This window comes from Arachis stenosperma, chromosome 6 (assembly GCF_014773155.1).
Source record: "Arachis stenosperma cultivar V10309 chromosome 6, arast.V10309.gnm1.PFL2, whole genome shotgun sequence".
NCBI lineage: Eukaryota > Viridiplantae > Streptophyta > Magnoliopsida > Fabales > Fabaceae > Arachis > Arachis stenosperma.
The window spans coordinates 8,723,004-8,742,612 of record NC_080382.1 but is presented as its reverse complement, the minus strand read 5'-3'; the positions used below and the strand labels follow the sequence as shown (position 1 = coordinate 8,742,612).

The following is a 19,609-nucleotide window of genomic DNA, read 5'->3' as shown; positions in this document are numbered from 1 at the left end:
ACTCCATCTTTGTGGTGGAAAGAATTTTGCCAAGAAGGCATTGACTAGCTTTTCCCATGAGTCCAGGCTTTCTTTAGGTTGAGAGTCCAACCATATTCTAGCTCTGTCTCTTACAGCAAAAGGGAATAGCATCAGTCTATAGACTTCAGGGTCAACCCCATTAGTCTTGACTGTGTCACAGATTTGCAAGAATTCAGCTAAAAACTGATGAGGATCTTCCATTGGAAGTCCATGGAACTTGCAATTCTGTTGCATTAGAGAAACTAATTGAGGCTTAAGCTCAAAGTTGTTTGCTCCAATGGCAGGGATAGAGATGCTTCTCCCATAAAAATCAGGAGTAGGTGCAGTAAAGTCACCCAGCACCTTCCTTGCATTGTTTGCATTGTTGTTGTTTTCTGCTGCCATGTTTTCTTCCTTGAAGAATTCGGTCAGGTCCTCTAAAGAGAGTTGTGCTTTGGCTTCTCTTAGCTTTCTCTTCAAAGTCCTTTCAGGTTCAGGATCAGCTTCAACAAGAATGCCTTTGTCCTTGCTCCTGCTCATATGAAAGAGAAGGGAACAAGAAAATGTGGAATCCTCTATGTCACAGTATAGAGATTCCTTTAAGTGTCAGAGGAAAAGAGAAATAGAAAGAAGAAGGAGAAGATAAATTCGAACTTTAGTTAGATAAGGTTCGAATTGTGCATTGAGAAGGAGTGGCACTCCATAAATAGAAGGATGTGGGAAGGAGGGAAGTTTATTTTCGAAAATCAAGTGAAAAATTTTGAAATTATTTTGAAAAACATTAATTAATTTTCGAAAATAAAAGTGGAAAAGAAATTAAGTGATTTTTGAAAAAGAATTTGAAATTAGAAATTAAGAAGATTTGATTGAAAACTGTTTTGAAAAAGATGTGGTTAAAAAGATTTAATTGAAAAGTTATGAGTTTAAAAAAAAAAAAAATGTGATTGAGAAGATATGATTTGAAAACGTTTTTAAAAGATATGATTTGAAAACCATTTGAAAAGATATGATTTTAAAAATGAATGACTTGCCTAACAAGAAAAGATATGATTTGAAACATTCAAACCTTTCTCAACAGAAAAGGTAACAATCTTGTGATGTTCAATCAAATCATTAATTGTTAGTAAGTATCTTTTAAAAAGGAAAGAAATTGATTTTGAAAACATTTGATTGAAAAGATTTGATTTGAAAAAGATTTGATTTTGAAAAAACTAAAAAAAATTTGATTTTGAAAACAAAATCTTCCCCCTGCACCATCCTGGCGTTAAACGCCCAGAATGGTATACATTCTGGCGTTTAACGCCCAAAATGCTACCTCTTTGGGCGTTAAACGCCCAACCAGGTACCCTGGCTGGCGTTTAAACGCCAGTCTGCCTTCTTCACTGGGCATTTTTGAATGCTCAGCTTTTTCTGTATAATTCCTCTGCAGTATGTTCTGAATCTTCAATTCTTTGTATCATTGACTTGAAAAGACACAAATTAAAAATATTTTTGGATTTTTGATAATCAAAATGCAAAAGGAATCAATTAACAATGCATGCAAGACACCAAACTTAGCAGTTTGTGTACTATTGACACTAACAACATGAAAATGCATATGAGACACACAAAATACTTCAAGTCAATAGAATTCAAAGATCAAAACAAAGAAATATATGCATGGATTCGAAAAATATAACAAAAACATGCATTTGACACTAAACTTAAGATGAGACTCTAGACTCAAACAAGAAATATTTTTGGGATTTTATGGTTTTGCAAATTTTTTTGTATTTTTCGAAAATTAAGTGAAAAAAAAAGTATCAAAATTCTTAATGAGAATTCCAGGAATCAGTGCAATGCTAGTCTAAGGCTCCGGTCCAGGAATTAGACATGGCTTCACAGCCAGCCAAGCTTTCAAAGAAAGCTTCGGTCCAAAACACTAGACATGACCAAGGTCAGCCAAGCCTTAGCAAATCACTGCTCCAACAGCAAGATTGATACGAAATCAACAAGCTCTTGTGGTGATAAGTTGAAACCTCGGTCCAATCAGATTAGACATGGCTTCTCAGCCAGCCAGATTTCAACAAATCATCATGAAACTCTAGAATTCACCTTCAAGAATTTCGAAAAAAATACCTAATCTAAGCAACAAGATGAACCGTCAGTTGTCCAGCCTAAACAATCCCGGGCAATAACACCAAAAATTTGATGTTGTTGCCGGATCTTGGCTCTGATGTTACCAAAAGCTTGCTCAAAACATGAACAATCCCCGGCAACGGCGCCAAAAACTTGGTCGGCGAAATTGTGAACTATACTTTTTCACAACTCTCATAATCCCTGGTAATGGCTCCAAAAACTTGGTGCGCTCAATACCATGGCATTACACAACTTCGCACAACTAACCAGCAAGTGCACTGGGTCGTCCAAGTAATAAAACCTTACGTGAGTAAGGGTCGATCCCACGGAGATTGTTAGTAATGAAGCAAGCTATGGTCATCTTGTAAATCTTAGTCAGGCAAACTCAGATATATATGGTGATGAACGAAAATAACATAGAAGATAAAGATAGTGATACTTATGTATATCATTGGTGTATGAGCTTCAGACAAGTGTATGAAGATGCCTTCCCTTCCGTCTCTCTGCTTTCCTACAGCCTTCATCCAATCCTTCTTACTCCTTTCCATGGCAAGCTCGTGTAAGGTCTCACTGTTGTCAGCAGCTACCTCCCATCCGCGCAGTGAAAGCTAATGCAAAGCACTCTGTCACAGTGCCGCCAATCACCGGTTTGGTTCCCTCCCCTACCGGAATAGAATAACTCTTTTGCGTCTGTCACTAACGCCCAGTAGGTTACAGGTTTGAAGCACATCACAGTCATTCAGTCATTGAATCCTACTCAGAACACCACAGACAAGGTTAGACCTTCCGGATTCTCTTGAATGCTGCCATCAGGTCCTGCCTATACCACGAAGACTCCGAAGAATCCAAGAGATATTCACTAAGCCTCGAATGCTTGTAGAACAAGAATGGTTGTCAGTCACCTTGTTCATAGGTGAGAGTGGTGATGGGCGTCAATCATCACCATCATCATGTTGAAGAACAAGTGATATCTTGGTAAAAGAACAAGCGGAATTGAATGGAAGAACAATAGTAATTGCATTAATACTCGAGGTACAGCAGAGCTCCACACCCTTAATCTATGGTGTGTAGAAACTCCACCGTTGAAAATACATAAGCATAAGGTCCAGGCATGGCCGAATGGCCAGCCTCCCAAAGATCTAGGATAGCATAAAACTGAAGATAGCTACCAAAGTCTCGATCCAAATACAATAGTAAAAGGTCCTACTTATAGATAACTAGTAGCCTAGGTGTACAAAGATGAGTAAATGACATAAAAATCCACTTCCGGGCCCACTTGGTGTGTGCTTGGGCTGAGCAATCAAGGAAATTCGTGTAGAGAACTTTTCTGGAGTTAAACGCCAGCTCCCATGCCAGTTTGGGCGTTTAACTCCAACTTTTATTCCTGTTCCGGCGTTTAACGCTGGAATTCCTGAGGCCGGATTGCTTTGCGGGTTTGGGCCATCAAATCTTGGACAAAGTATGGACTATTATATATTGCTGGAAAGCCCTGGATGTCTACTTTCCAACGCCGTTGAGAGCGCGCCAATTGGGCTTCTGTAGCTCCAGAAAATCCACTTCGAGTGCAGGGAGGTCAGAATCCAACAGCATCTGCAGTCCTTTTTGGTCTCTGAATCAGATTTTTGCTCAGGTCCCTCAATTTCAGCCAGAAAATACCTGAAATCACAGAAAAACACACAAACTCATAGTAAAGTCCAGAAAAGTGAATTTTAAATAAAAACTAATAAAAATGTACTAAAAACTAACTATATCATATCAAAAACATACTAAAAACAATGCCAAAAAGTATACAAATTATCCGCTCATCAGTCGTCTTATGGTGTTGAATACTTGTGTCAGATCGGATAATAACATCTCTTCATTTTGCGTCTTTACTAGCATGTCGTCCACGTAGACTTCCATAACCTTTTCGATGTGATCCGAAAAAACCTTGTTCATTAATCTTTGGTAAGTGGCTCCTGCGTTTTTAAGACCGAAGGGCATAACAATGTAGCAGTAATTTGCCTTTGGGGTTAAGAATGAGGTTTTTTCTTGGTCGGGTGGATACATTGGGATTTGGTTATATCCCGAGTATGCATCCATGAAGGAGAGGTATTTATATCCGGAGGAGGCATCTACCAGAGCGTCGATGTTCGGGAGCGGATAAGGATCTTTCGGGCATGCTTTGTTGAGATCGGTATAGTCGGTGCACATTCTCCACTTCCCGTTTGACTTTTTTACCAATACGACATTAGCAAGCCATAGCGGGTTTTTGACTTCTCTTATGAAACCTGCCTCCAGTAGAGCACGTACCTGTTCTTCCACAGCTTGAGAGCGTTCTGCTCCTAGCTTTCTACGCCTTTGTTATACCGGCCGAGATTCCGGGTAGACTACTAGCTTGTGGAACATTAGCGTGGGATCTATGCCTGGCATGTCTGTGGCCTTCCATGCAAAGAGGTCGGCATTGTCACGTAGAAACTGTATGAGTGATTTTTTGATATCTTCTTTTAGGAGTGTGCCAATATTGGTTGTTTGGTCCGGGGTATCTCCGATCTAGATTTTCTCTATTTCTCCTTCAGGTTGTGGGCGAAGCTCTTCCCGCCTCTGAATTCCATCGAGCTCAATTGTATGGAATTCCTCTCCTCTGCCTCTGAGGTTTAGACTTTCGTTGTAAAAATGGCGCGCCATCCTCTGATATACTTTTAGCGTAGCTATTCCTTCTGCAGTTGGGAACTTCATGCATAGATGCAGAGTTGAGACTATTGCGCCAAGCTGATTTAACGTTGTCCGACCTATTAGGGCGTTGTATGCTGAACTTACGTCGACTACGATGTAATCTATTTTGAGGTTCTTGACTGACTTCCTTTTTTGAAAGTCATGTGGAGTGAGATGTATCCCATCGGTTGAACTAGGGTATCGCCTAGCCCGAACAGGCTGTCTGGATACGCTCTGAGTTCTTTTTCTTCTAGGCCGAGTTTGTCGAAAGCTGTTTTGAATAATATATCGGCAGAACTCCCCTGGTCTATCAGTGTACGGTGAAGATTTGTGTTTGCTAGTATAATGGTGATGACCATGGGATCGTCATGCCCTGATGCGACGCCGGATGCGTCTTCCTTTGTAAAGGTGATTGCCGGGATGTCGGGTGCTTCCTCCTTTCCTGCGACGTGATCTTTGAGATGTCTTTTGCGAGATGATTTGGAGATTCCTCCTCCGACAAATCCACCATGTATCATGTGGACATGTCTTTCTGGCGTTCGAGATGATCGCGCAGTTGGTCCGACATCTTTTGCTCTTCTTCTTTTTCTTTGTTTATCATCATGGGTGGCCAGATATCGATCTAGCTTTCCTTCTCGTACGAGCTTTTCTATGACATTTTTTAAATCGAAACACTCATTGGTGGAGTGCCTGCGGATCCGATGGTTTTCACAATATTCAGCCCGGTTTCCTCCTCCTTTTTTGCCTTTGAGTGGCCGAGCTGGTGGTATTTTTTCCATGTTGCAAACCTCTCTGTATATGTCCACAAGAGACACCCGTAGAGGGGTGTAATTGTGGTATTTTTTAATTTTCTCTCCATGTCGATCTTCATTCTTTCTGGAATCTTTATCCTTATCCCGTGGGGTGAACCCGGCCTTCGAGGTCACTTCTAGTTGGGAGTTTTTCTCCATGTTTATGTACTTTTCCGCTCGTTCCTGTACCTCGTTCAGAGATGTGGGGTACTTTTTTGATATAGATTGACTAAAAGGCCCTTCTCGTAAGCCATTAATGAGGCCCATAATAGCGGCTTCTGTTGGCAGATTCTGTATATTCATGCATGTCTTGTTGAATCTTTCCATGTAATTACGCAGGGTTTCCCGTTTTCCTTGCCTGATTCCCAGTAAGCTCGGAGCATGTTTAGCTTTGTCCTTTTGGATGGAGAATCTGGCCAGGAATTTCTTAGCCATGTCGTCGAAACTTGAGATGGACCTAGGAGGGAGGTTGTTGAACCATCTAATTGCTGTTTTTGTTAAAGTAGTTGGAAAGGCTTTGCAACGAACTGCATCTGAGGCGTCTGTGAGATACATTCTGCTTCTGAAGTTGCTGAGATGATGGCCGGGATCTGTAGTGCCGTCGTATAAGGTCATGTCTGGGAGTTTAAAGTCCTTTGGGATTTTCGTCTTCATGATCTCCTTGGTGAATGGGTCTTGCTCCTTGCGGTTGCTATCTTCAGGAGTGGACCGGCTGGCTTTCGTCTTGACATCGGCTTCAAGTTTTAGGAGTTTGTTCTCCAATTCCCGGCATCGTCTTATTTCTCTTTGTAGGTCCTTCTCGGCCTCTCGTTGGCGTAGGACTTCTTCCTCAAGTTGTTTTAACCGGTCTTGAAATGCATCCATGGCTCCCTCGTTTGGGGAGTTCTTCTTGTTGTTGATTTGGGAAGTATCTTTTGGGGTGGTGTCTGCGTTTTTGTGCGGCGTTCTTTCCTCTAGATCTGAGGTGTGGTCATTGTCATGGTCATCCGCCATGGTGATGGGATGACTTCCAGGTTCCCCGGCAACGACGCCAATGTTTCGAGGGTTACCTGAAGCTGTAGGTTGATCTCGGATGAGATCTTCTGTGCTGGTCGGAACGATTGTATCCGATTTGATGGACTTGATGGTGATGCTGATTCCTTCGTCCCCGGAGGGTGGGGGGTACCTGCAAGGGACTCCAATGCTTAAGTTAGCAAGGGTATTAAGCATGTATTGAGTAGAATCAGAGTATGAGTTATACCTGGGTGCTCCAGTGTATTTATAATGGTGTAGAGTGACCTTTTTAGATAAGATAAGTTAGTTATCTTATCTTTATCTTTATCTTACCTTTATCTTTCATGGGAACCACCCTTATCTCTATAATCTTGGGCTGCCTTTGGATTGGGGTCGTGTTCTTCTATTTGGGCCCTTTATTGGGCTTTTCTGTGGCTTGGCCGAGCTCTTTGAGAAGAGGTCGGTTTGTCCTGACCTGAAGAGGTTGGTTGCTTTGTCTGTAGAACATCCCGGGTCGGATAGCTCGACCCAGGGTATGAACAGGTATCAATGTTTGGAAGAGGATATGGGTCTTTTGGACATGTCTTGTTTAAGTCGGTGTAGTCAACACACATCCGCCACTGACCGTTCTATTTTTTTACCAACACCACATTTGCTAGCCAAGTCGAGTATTTGACCTCTTTGATAAAGTCGGCTTTTAGGAGGGCTTGTATTTGCTCTTCGATAACTTGAGCTCGTTCAAGACTGAGCTTCCGTCTTCTCTGTTGTACAGGTCGGGATCTTTGGTATACTAATAACTTGTGTGCCATGAGCTCATTCCGGGCATGTCAGAGGCTTTCCAGGCAAAGAGGTCGAAATTCTCTTGTAGGAGCCTTGTCAGCTTCTGCTTCAAGTCTTCTTTCAAATTCGCTCCTATGTTTATGTTTTTTCCGTCCTCTTTTCCGATCTGCACTTCTTCAATCTTCCCTCCAGGCTGTGGTCACAACTCTTCTTTAGCTCGGATTCCTCCGAGTTCAATGGTATTAACATCCTTGCCTTTACCTCTCAAGTTTACGCTTTTGTTGTAGCATTTTCTCGCCAGCTTCTGAGCTCCCCTGATGGTTGCAATTCCCTCTGGTGTTGAAAATTTCATGCAAAGATGGGGGTGGATACCACTGCTCCAAGCCGATTTAGGGTCGTTCTACCTATTAAGGCATTATACGCCGAGTCCACATCAACGACTATGAAGTCAATGCTTAGAGTTTTGGATTTCATCCCCTTTCCAAAAGTTGTATGTAGGGGTATGAATCCTAATAGTTTTATGGGTGTGTCTCCCAATCCATAAGGCTCCATTTATTTAGTGTATAGCATGAGACATGGATACAAAGACATGAATTATATAGACATTGACACAAAATACATGTGTACATATTTTATGTTTGGTAAAGAACATACATAAAACACATCAAACTTTAAAAAGTCAATAATACCACCATCACCACTATCTATATTTTTTCAACAGCTACACTGATTCTTTTCTTCCATCTTTATTCATAAAAAAAAATACAGATGACAAAAATTCTAGTAATTTTAACCACAAATGTAATCATATCTTCCTAATTAAACAGCAAGTAATTAACTGGCATGATTCTCATTTTGAATTCCTTGTGTCAATTTTAAATTGTTGAAGCGACTATGAAACAATGGAATATCAAATTAAAAAATTAATTGGAAGGTGAGATATTCTAATAGAAAAAAATTATTCATAGCATTAAGACTATAATTTTTTTCTAAAAATAGCACAGATTAATAATAAAAATAAAGAAAAAATAAAACTTTATTTTAGAAAAAAATACAGAAAGGAGCCAATAAAAGGATGAACAAAGATGAAGATGAAGGCACGATGACAGAGACACAAGTCGCAGATTTAGAGATTTGAAAGAAGGAAGAAGACAGAGACCCAATCTGGAGAGTATAAGGAGGAAGTGAGGCAGTAGCAATGAGACACTTCAGTAAGAGGATGTTGGTTGGCCATGAAGAGAGAAGAAACAGAAGTTCAAATGGGGAGAAGAAGGGAAGGCAGAAGAGATTTTGCTTGGTTGGCCATGAAGAGAGAAGAGACAGAAATTGAAATGGAGAGGAAAAATGAGGGTAAAATTGTCAAAATAATTCGTGTCTCAATATTAATTTTGTGTCTCAACCTATTAGAGGTCGAAATTCTCTTGTAGGAGCCTTGTCAGCTTCTGCTTCAAGTCTTCTTTCAAATTCGCTCCTATGTTTATGTTTTTTCCGTCCTCTTGTCCGATCTGCACTTCTTCAATCTTCCCTCCAGGCTGTGGTCACAACTCTTCTTTAGCTCGGATTCCTCCGAGTTCAATGGTATTAACATCCTTGCCTTTACCTCTCAAGTTTACGCTTTTGTTGTAGCATTTTCTCGCCAGCTTCTGAGCTCCCCTGATGGTTGCAATTCCCTCTGGTGTTGAAAATTTCATGCAAAGATGGGGGTGGATACCACTGCTCCAAGCCGATTTAGGGTCGTTCTACCTATTAAGGCATTATACGCCGAGTCCACATCAACGACTATGAAGTCAATGCTTAGAGTTTTGGATTTCATCCCCTTTCCAAAAGTTGTATGTAGGGGTATGAATCCTAATAGTTTTATGGGTGTGTCTCCCAATCCATAAGGCTCCATTTATTTAGTGTATAGCATGAGACATGGATACAAAGACATGAATTATATAGACATTGACACAAAATACATGTGTACATGTTTTATGTTTGGTAAAGAACATACATAAAACACATCAAACTTTAAAAAGTCAATAATACCACCATCACCACTATCTATATTTTTTCAACAGCTACACTGATTCTTTTCTTCCATCTTTATTCATAAAAAAAAATACAGATGACAAAAATTCTAGTAATTTTAACCACAAATGTAATCATATCTTCCTAATTAAACAGCAAGTAATTAACTGGCATGATTCTCATTTTGAATTCCTTGTGTCAATTTTAAATTGTTGAAGCGACTATGAAACAATGGAATATCAAATTAAAAAATTAATTGGAAGGTGAGATATTCTAATAGAAAAAAATTATTCATAGCATTAAGACTATAATTTTTTTCTAAAAATAGCACAGATTAATAATAAAAATAAAGAAAAAATAAAACTTTATTTTAGAAAAAAATACAGAAAGGAGCCAATAAAAGGATGAACAAAGATGAAGATGAAGGCACGATGACAGAGACACAAGTCACAGATTTAGAGATTTGAAAGAAGGAAGAAGACAGAGACCCAATCTGGAGAGTATAAGGAGGAAGTGAGGCAGTAGCAATGAGACACTTCAGTAAGAGGATGTTGGTTGGCCATGAAGAGAGAAGAAACAGAAGTTCAAATGGGGAGAAGAAGGGAAGGCAGAAGAGATTTTGCTTGGTTGGCCATGAAGAGAGAAGAGACAGAAATTGAAATGGAGAGGAAAAATGAGGGTAAAATTGTCAAAATAATTCGTGTCTCAATATTAATTTTGTGTCTCAACCTATTAGAGGTATACTGAATACATGTAATTTGTGTCAATTTGTGTACCAGCGTGTTCTTTAAAATTGTGTGTCTCAACAACCAAACAGAGGACGTGTGTCAGCGTGTCTCTGTCTTGTGTAGACACACCCACTAACCAAACACTGCCTAAAGGGTATCAGAGTATGCCCTTAACTCCTTTTCGTCCAACCCTAACATGTCAAATGCTGGCTTGAACAGGATGTCTGATGAGCTCCTCTGATCCACCAGGGTTCTGTGTAGATGGACATTGGCGAGAATCATGGTAATTACCACCAGATCGTCATGTCCGGGGGCAATACCCTGCCCATCTTCTTTGGTGAAATAGATTGTTGAAAGGTAGGGCAGTTCACCCCCGACCTGGTAGACTTCTTTCAAGTGTCTCTTACGAGATGACTTTGTGATACCTCCTCCAGCAAACCCTCCTGAGATCCTATGTATATGTCATTTCGGGTCCGTGGTGGATCTCTCCGATCTTCTTCATCTCGCTTCCTTTTCCCATGATTGTCCGACCTTTCCATGAGATATCTATCAAGCCGGCCTTCTCTAACCAACTTTTCTATCACATTTTTTAAGTCGTAACAATCATTTGTTAAGTACCCATATAACTTGTGATATTCACAGTATTTGCTACGAATTCCCCTTCTTTTGTTCTTGATGGGCCGATGAGGAGGTAGCTTTTCAGTGTGACAAATTTTCTTGTAGATTTCGACTAGAAAAATTCACAGAGGAGTATAAGAGTGATATCTCCTGGGCCTTTCAGACCCAACTTCTTCTATTTTCTTGGGCTCCATCTCCTTCTCCTTTGATGGGTGAGAGTGTCCAGATCGCCAGTTGGTTCTCGTAGCCTGGCGTTTTCCTCCATATTGATGTACTTTTCAACTCTTTCTTGTACATCACTTAAAGAAGTCGGATGCCTTTTGGAGATGGACTGAGAGAAAGGGCCTTCCCGAAGTCCATTTACTAGGCTCATGATCACTGCATCTGCAGGCAAGTCTTGAATTTTTAGGCACGCTTTGTTGAACCTTTCCATGTAGTCTCTCAGAGATTCTCCAACCTCCTGTTTTACTCCCAGGAGGCTAGGCGCGTGCTTGACTTTGTCCTTTTGGATTGAAAATCGCATAAGAAACTTACGTGAGAGGTCGTCGAAATTTGTGACCGACCTTGGGGGAGGCTATCAAACCACTTCATTGCTGCCCTTGTAAGAGTTGTTGGAAAGGCTTTGCAGCGAGTAGCATCAGAGGCGTCGGCTAAGTACATCCGACTTTTGAAGTTGCTCAAATGATGCTTTGGGTCGGTGGTCCCGTCGTATAGATCCATGTCAGCGCATTTGAAGTTCTTTGGAACTTTTGCCCTCATGATATCTTCACTGAATGGATCTTCTCCCCCCAAAGGAAAATCTTCTCAGTCATTGCGAGAGCTCTTATCTCGGAGATTGGATTCTAATATCAAGAGTTTTTCTTCAAGCTCTTTTTGCCGGTCTACCTCTCTTCTTAGGTTTCTCTTCTACTTCTCGTTGTCGCTCTAGTTCTTGTTCCAGCTGCTCCAGCCGTCATTGGTGGCCGTGGAGCAATCCTATGAGATCGGCAGCATGAGATTGTCCCTCTTTTCCGGGCTCGTGTATCCCTGAGAAGATTCCCTTTGGATCTTTGACGCCTGAGGGACCTTCTCGGTGCTGACCGTCTGCTCCACGTAGAGATATTATGGCTCTGTCGTTGTTGACTGCATATTGCTATTCTTGCTCAGATTCTGATGCAGTATGTCCGTCTTCGTTTTGATCATCTTTCATTATGAGTTGTTCTCCCAAGTCCCCGACAACGACGCCAATGTTACGTAGATAACCTGAGATAGGTGGATTGGGTTTGAAAGATTGGCCAAAGCGTCAGTGGAAGGTGGTCTCCGACTTGGCGACTTGTTCACGATTGGGTGCCGCCGTCCGAGTTGTGTGTTTTGAGGAATGGGAGGTGATACCTGCAAAGACACTCCGATGCCTAAGTCAGTAAAGGGATAAGCAGGTTTAAAGTATATTGGAACTTAGTTTTACCCAAGGTTCAGAAAACCAGACCGGTCATCAAACCGCTCTAGTCACTGGTTCACTGGTTCACTGGTCTAACCGGTCCAACCAGTGGTTCAACCGGAAAAACCGTTTTAGAATAGAAATAATAAATAAATTATAAATACACATCCTAAAATATAATTATAGTCTAATATAAATCTTAAAGTATCTTCGAAATTTAAAATACTACATAAAATATCATCAACCAAATACATATAATCTTATCAAAATCCAAACTCAAAAGTTAAATAGTAATAAAAGCATATCTAAATATTAAACAACTAAAGACTAAATAGTAATAAAAGAATTACTTGGTCATTTCAGTATAGAGTTCACATTCTAATTTTTAAACAACTAAAGACATTGTAACATAATATTCCTATGATATCTATACACAACCTCTACTTTACAAGGCAGAGACAGGTCCAGTTCCATCATTTGTGCTCTGTATTCTAACTTTAACAAAATGTAGATGACCTATGGCCACAATTCTGGCACACAATCTGTAAGTCTAGAATTAGCCATCTTTTTGGTAATCAGATTTTTCAACTCTATTTCTCCGAGAAACCTTCCTTCTTTCAGTTTGGAGAACACCTTCAAAAGAAACAGAGATTTAGAATAGGTTATGAAGAATTAAAAAGCATTGAAGATGACACATGTTACCATCCAAAAGGATACATAGGGAGGCAAAGTTTGACCAAGAAGAACTTTTCTAATTGATGAGAATACATCCTTGTTTTCATAATTAATTTACCATTGTCCCATTTGTTAGGGGTTATATAAGTAAACCCTATAAGAACTTAACAGCAAAACCAGCACAACCAGCAACTACAAATCAAAGCCATTAGCAAATTTGAACAAAAAAATTAGGAGCCATCAGCAAAACCAGCAATTAGAAAACAAAGCCAGCAATTACAAAACACTAAACCTTCACCCAGCAATTACAAACAAAGCTAGCAAAACCAACACAACCAGCAACTATAACACAATGAAAACAGAGTAGCATTCAGCAACAACCATTACAAAATAGCAGCATAACTGCATAACAACAACAGTGCCATAACAAAACAGCAGCATAACAAGTTAACAACAACAGCACCTTAACAAGTCACTAATCAGAAATTCCAAATTTAATTAGCAATCCCATTCTTGTTTCTTGCATTTAATTACTCATAAACTCAACTCCACCTGAATTGTTAATTTAACCTTGGTCTTATGAAATCATAAATAGGAATACATTACATTGCTCTTTCTCCTAAAATTCAAGCAACAACACATGATTTCACAGTTTAAAACCTTATTCACCAGCTTCTATTCTGATGCTGTGACTGGGAAGCAACAAATTTAACAAATCCTAGTAAAGTCCCGATTTACAGCAAAAAGGCAAATTTATTGATTACCGATTCAGCAACATGCAGAAATACAGGAGAAGGGAAATCTGCAAATTTATTGATTACCAATTCAGCAACAGAGGTAGCAGCACTGGCGGCAGTCTTCGAGCTCAAACACGGCGGAAGCAGCAAAGGCTTCACCCTTCGCGTGCCTCCTCCCGCGACCTCCACCCCTTCTTTCCCCTTCGCAGCACGACGCGACGGCAGAGGAGAGTGGAGCATATGCGACGCGACGGCAGAGACGAGCTGCGACGACGCTGAAACAGTAGGGACGACGGTTGGACCAGATTCGACGGCAGAGGTGACACAGCTTGAAGAGGAGAGTGATCGAGGCTAGGGTTTGAGCAGACGAAGACCAGCGAGGCAGCGAATGACAGCGAGCTCGAGGAAGACACACCAATTTCCGAATGTGGGAGAAGCGCGGACGATCGGATGAAAACACGGTGGTGCTTGAGAGCAACGAACGGCGGCGCTGAGCCCTGTGGCGGTGGGGGACATGTAATCTAGGGTTGTGTTTTGGGGAGAAAGATTGAAGAATGGGAATGGCTCGAGGGGTTGAGGGCATGGAGACCTGGCCATTTCATTTTATAATAGAACGGAAAACGACGCCGTTTTTCAAAACCGGCCGGGTCCCGGTTCGGTCCGACCGACCGGTTCTCGGCCGGTTCAGCGGTTTAAGAACGGTTTTGATTTTAGCGGTTTTTTATGTTAAACCAAACCGTTTAAGTTACCGGTTCGCGGTTAAACCGGTCGGACCGGCCAGTCCGGTCCGGTTTTCAGAACCTTAGTTTTAACTGAGTATGTCAATATATTTATAGTGGCGATCCAATCACCACTGTTGGAATAGTTCTACTTCTGAAGGTGGATAACCGTCCCGCTATCTTAGGGTTGTTAAAATATTGCTTCTATAAGTAGATAAGAGATTTTAAAGGGTAGTTATTTATTTAAATAAGTATTATCTACCAACTCATTTCAAGTCCAACCTCTTTAGAAAGGGATTCATGTCGAACTTGCCTCTTTTATGGAAGGTCGATTAAGTGATAAAGACTAATTTTTAAATTAGGCCTTTTGAGCTTACTTATATCTGGACCACAATATTGAAATAGGATATGAACAATAATCGTACTCGTGCAGGAAGTAATTTGGTCGGATTATCGTTTTTGTTCTTTCCCGTCATTAGTGAATAATTGAACTTGTGTCCGTTATGCATTTGGATGTTTCTGCAATAATTAACATGTGAATAATAATTGAACCTGTGTCCTTTAATCCTTTATACGGTTTGCAAAATCAATGACTATTTCAATGAAAATATTTTTTATTTAAAAATAAGAGAAATGATAGAGCCATTAAAATTTAAAATTCATTATTTTTTATTATTACTTAGTATTATCAATTATTTTAGTCTAATAATTTAACAACATATTATATCGCAACTTTTAAATATTAATAGCGAGTTAATAATAAAAAATAATAAATTTTAATAATTTTTAATATTTTTATAAAAATAATATTCTAAATTATTTAACAATTCATAATTTCATCTCTACTGAAACATCTCTTCATTGAAGGAAGGACATATACACAAGCTAGATATATATTCTGGTACCTAACATCTGTTTGGTTAATTTAACTCAATAGCTAGGTTAACCACAGTTAGTTAGAGAAGGTTTGTATGTAGTGTTCCACCTCACTCTTTTTCGAAGTGTGATACTGATTCGCCAAATACAGTTGAATAGCGGTTCTTTCTAGTCAACCATATATTTGCATCTCTGGTTCTTTCTTCTTGCGGCTTCGTTCTCTTTCACTCTCTATGTTTTCACTTCTCCAGATCAAGCTTCTTCATCCCTGAGCACTCTCTAACAATGCCTAAACAAAGGTCGGTAGCTATTACTACTTAATATCCTCTCTATTATCATATCTTTTGATTTATCTCCAGTAAGTTTTTCATTCGAAGAACGCTAAAGAGACACTAAAATAAAAGAGGAGTGTTAAACTGTCAGTAAAATTTGTGATAGTTTAGTTATTAATTAGTTATTATCAATATTTTTAATAGTGTGAGATGATATTTAATAGTATAAAATTAATATTTTTTATAATTAAGTACTAACTAAATTTTAATAAAAATATTATTTTTTAAATTTTTTTAAAAAAATATATAAAATTAATTTATTAAATTAAAAAAATTAAACTAATAGTTAAATAATAATTAAAATAATAAATTCTGATGTTTTTTTAATATTTTTCTTTTCGTATATATGATTTATAGGTTGGAAGGCAAGGTGGCAATAGTGACCGGAGGAGCAAGTGGAATAGGAGCAGAAGCAGTGAGGGTATTTGTGGAAAACGGTGCGTTTGTAGTTGTAGCAGATGTTCAAGACGAGCTCGGTCACCTCCTTGCAAGTTCCATTGGCTTGTTAGAGAAGGTGAGTTACTGCCACTGCGACATTAGAGACGAGAAACAAGTTGAAGAAACCGTAGCTTTCGCAGTGGAGAAATACGGAAGCCTAGACATCATGTTCAGCAACGCTGGAATTGCAGGCTCTATCTCTAACATACTTGATTTAGATCTGAACGATTTTGACAACGCCATGGCTGTGAATCTTCGCGGAGCAGCAGCGTGCATCAAGCATGCTGCACGTGTCATGGTGGCAAGAAGGACACGTGGATCCATAATATGCACAGCAAGTGTGGCTGCTTCGGTTGGTATTGGCGCAGCTGCTGGTGCTAGTTATACCGCATCCAAACACGGCCTTATAGGACTTGTGCGTTCGGCGTGTGGTGAGCTTGGCGGTTATGGGATCAGAGTGAATTCGGTTTCACCATATATTGTGGCCACGCCTCTTGTGTGTAGAGCGCTGGATGTGGAGGCAAGTGAAGTTGAAAGTGCTGGTGGTGTTGGTGCCAATTTGCAGGGGATTGTGTTGAAGCCAATACATGTTGCGGAAGCAGCTTTGTTTCTTGCTTCTGATGAATCTGCTTACATTAGTGGACATGATTTGACCGTTGACGGAGGTTTCTTGGCCGTTAATCGCGGTCTTGAACTCTCCCTAGCTAGCTTCAAAAACTAAATGATATATGATTATATGGAGTACTGTGACACCAATGATTTTGTATTTTACTATTTTTAAATTATCATGTAATCTACCTCATTTTAATAAGGTGTTTACTTTAGTATAATAACTAATTTATACGAAGAGTTATGCTAGGTGGACATTAAAATTATTTATTAAAATTAATTTTTAGTATAAAATATATGTTGAAATACAAATATATATTAAAAATAAATTAAACAACATATATATTTATACATAAATATATTGATGGTTGATTTTAGTGATTAATTTTGATGTACAAATAATATTTTCGATATCATAAATAAATAAACGAATAAATAATTGTCATATAATAAATTGTATTTTCTTAGTTATCATTTATTTTTATTTATTTATTTAAAAAATATTATATGAATATATATATACCAAAATACCTTTATATATATATATATATATATATATATATATATATATATATATTTATGATCAATTTTATTGTGATCAAAATATCTTTTTACAATATATAAAATTAAAATCAAATCTTAACTTAATAATTTAAAAAAAAAATCAAAATTAAATTTTCAGAATACAAATTTGAAATTTGTTTATCTTCTCTTCTGATCTGTTATTATTAGGAAGAGATCATGATTCCAATACAAATACAATTAAGAATATCATAATTTTCTGAAAAAGAAAATTCATCTCTTAATACTACCTAAGATTAAAATCCCTCACTTCCAGCAATATTATAATCTTGAAGGTCGCTTGCGTGCGTGTGAATATTATAATTTTGTTAGTCAAACTAAGCAGCTTAAAAGATCAACGTTAATGTAATTAGCCAAAACTTAATGAAACTTTAGATTCAGTTTCATGATCTAAATAGCAAGACTGTAATCTATAAATAAGCATTAGATGATCCTCATCCAAAATAAAATCAAAAGAAAATGACATCAAAGAACACCCTTCTCCTCCAACGGTGTTTTCTTCTTGTTCTGCTCTCCCTGCATCCAATGCAAAGAAGCAGTGCAACTCACAGGACAAAAAAAATCTCCTTCACATAAAAAATAGTAACGTTAGGAGGTCAGTATATTTATAATTTGTAGTCATCAAATAGTTATTATTCGTATTTTTTTATGATGTGAAATTATATTTAATAATATAAAATTACACATTTTTTTAATAATTAAATACCAAATACTAATTTTTTATACTTTCTCAATAAAAAAAATGACATCAACAACCTCCTATGTGATGGCTTCATGGAACCCCGATGAGGATTGTACCTTGACATTGGCAATTCAATTCAATTTCTTTATTTGTTCGATCTTAGTTTCTTTGAATTTATCTCATATTTATGAATCATTGTTCATTGATATACTCATCCATGCCAGTCGCCGTCATGAAAGAGCAAAGTCGCGTATTTCTTTTTCTTTTTCTTAGATTAGTAGGTTAAAGATTTGATTTGATTTTAATTTTGTTTAATGTAAAAAATATTTTGATCACGATAATAAAAAATGTTATTTAATCTTATAATAAAATTGATCATATGATTATTTATAATAATATTTTGTTATATTTATTGATATAATATTTTTTAGAAAAATAAATAATAATTAAGAAAATACAATCTACATGCCAATATTTTATTCGTTTATTTTTTTTATCGTATTAATACATATAAATTTTTCATCATACTGAAACATCTTTTAATAAATTCAATACCTAAACAAAAATGATAACTAACTAATTTTTTTATTTTGTATATTTAAATCAATTTTAATTAATTATTTATTTGCTTATACTAAAAATATTAACTGCTAACATTTTTTATATGTTGTAACATATATAATTAATTAATAATTATAATAAGAAAAATATTATATCCACTGTTTTTTCGTTTATTTTATATATTTTTTACTTCTAGTATTAGAAATTATTGATAAAAAAATAAATTTAAAAATTAAATTTTTTATACTAAAAAGAAAACATATAATTATATAAAAGTAAAAACTCAGGTGCAGCCGACTTCACGTAAAATTAATAATTAAAAGTCGTTAAATAATTTAATTAATTTGACTAAATTTTCATTTAATAACTATCAAATTCAAACGTAAAATGTCTGCACTTAAATTTCCACCTCCAATAAATGGCCAGTACTATGGTGAGGATGGTAAATTTTTTCAGCATGTGAGGAAAGAAGGTGGATATCGTTTGATAGAGACACGTGTTAGAGTGGTCTTGGTTAGAAGAGACAAGTCCTGCTAGAAGTTCAGGTAATGCAGGTGTTGTAGGCCAGCCTGATGTTGACTGATGCAAAATTAGGTTAGCAGTAATTATGATGTGGTGATAATTAAGTTATTGGATTTTTAGGTGTTGAATCCAATGATTTTTGTTAGGTGGTGGGCTTATGTTGTTATTGATTGGAACATAATAAAAAAGGTTGGGGAGATAACAAAAACCAAATGAATGGATAAAAACTTCCGTTATTTGGGCCGCGTAATTACTTTTTGTAGCTGCATTATTTTTGAAAAATAAATATATTAGGATAGTTATAACTCTTCTTCCTGGGTTTAGTCCTCATTTAATAATAATAATAATAATAATAATAATAATAATAATAATAATAATAACTATGTAAAAAGAAGTATTAAAAATAACGTGAATAAATTATTTTTATAATTAAATTTAAATATTATTGTTTTTATGTTTCTCATAAGTTATTAGATTAATTTAGTTGAACTTAGTTACTAATTAAAATGACTCAATTATATAATATCATCGTATTATATTTATATATTATATATTATATTTATTTATTTATTTATTTATTTATTTTGGGTATATTTTTCACTGAATATATAATACTATATTTATTTATAATTTTTAAATCAATTAATGAAGATTTTTTGCTAGACACTTAGACGATTATTATTTTACCTGTCAAAATTTTTGTCGAAAATTAAAAAGAGTTAAAAAT

At 37.3% G+C, this 19,609-nt stretch overlaps 1 protein-coding gene across 1 annotated transcript; it reads left to right on the top strand.

Annotated features, from left to right (window-relative positions):
• Window positions 1-15,200: 15,200 nt before the first annotated feature.
• LOC130933019 (short-chain dehydrogenase reductase 3b-like) lies at window positions 15,201-16,974 on the top strand. Its single transcript, XM_057862507.1, has 2 exons — window positions 15,201-15,455; window positions 15,846-16,974. Exons 1-2 carry the CDS (start codon window positions 15,442-15,444, stop codon window positions 16,645-16,647), a joined length of 816 nt encoding a protein of 271 aa, XP_057718490.1. The 5' UTR covers window positions 15,201-15,441; the 3' UTR covers window positions 16,648-16,974.
• The last annotated feature ends 2,635 nt before the right edge of the window (window positions 16,975-19,609 follow it).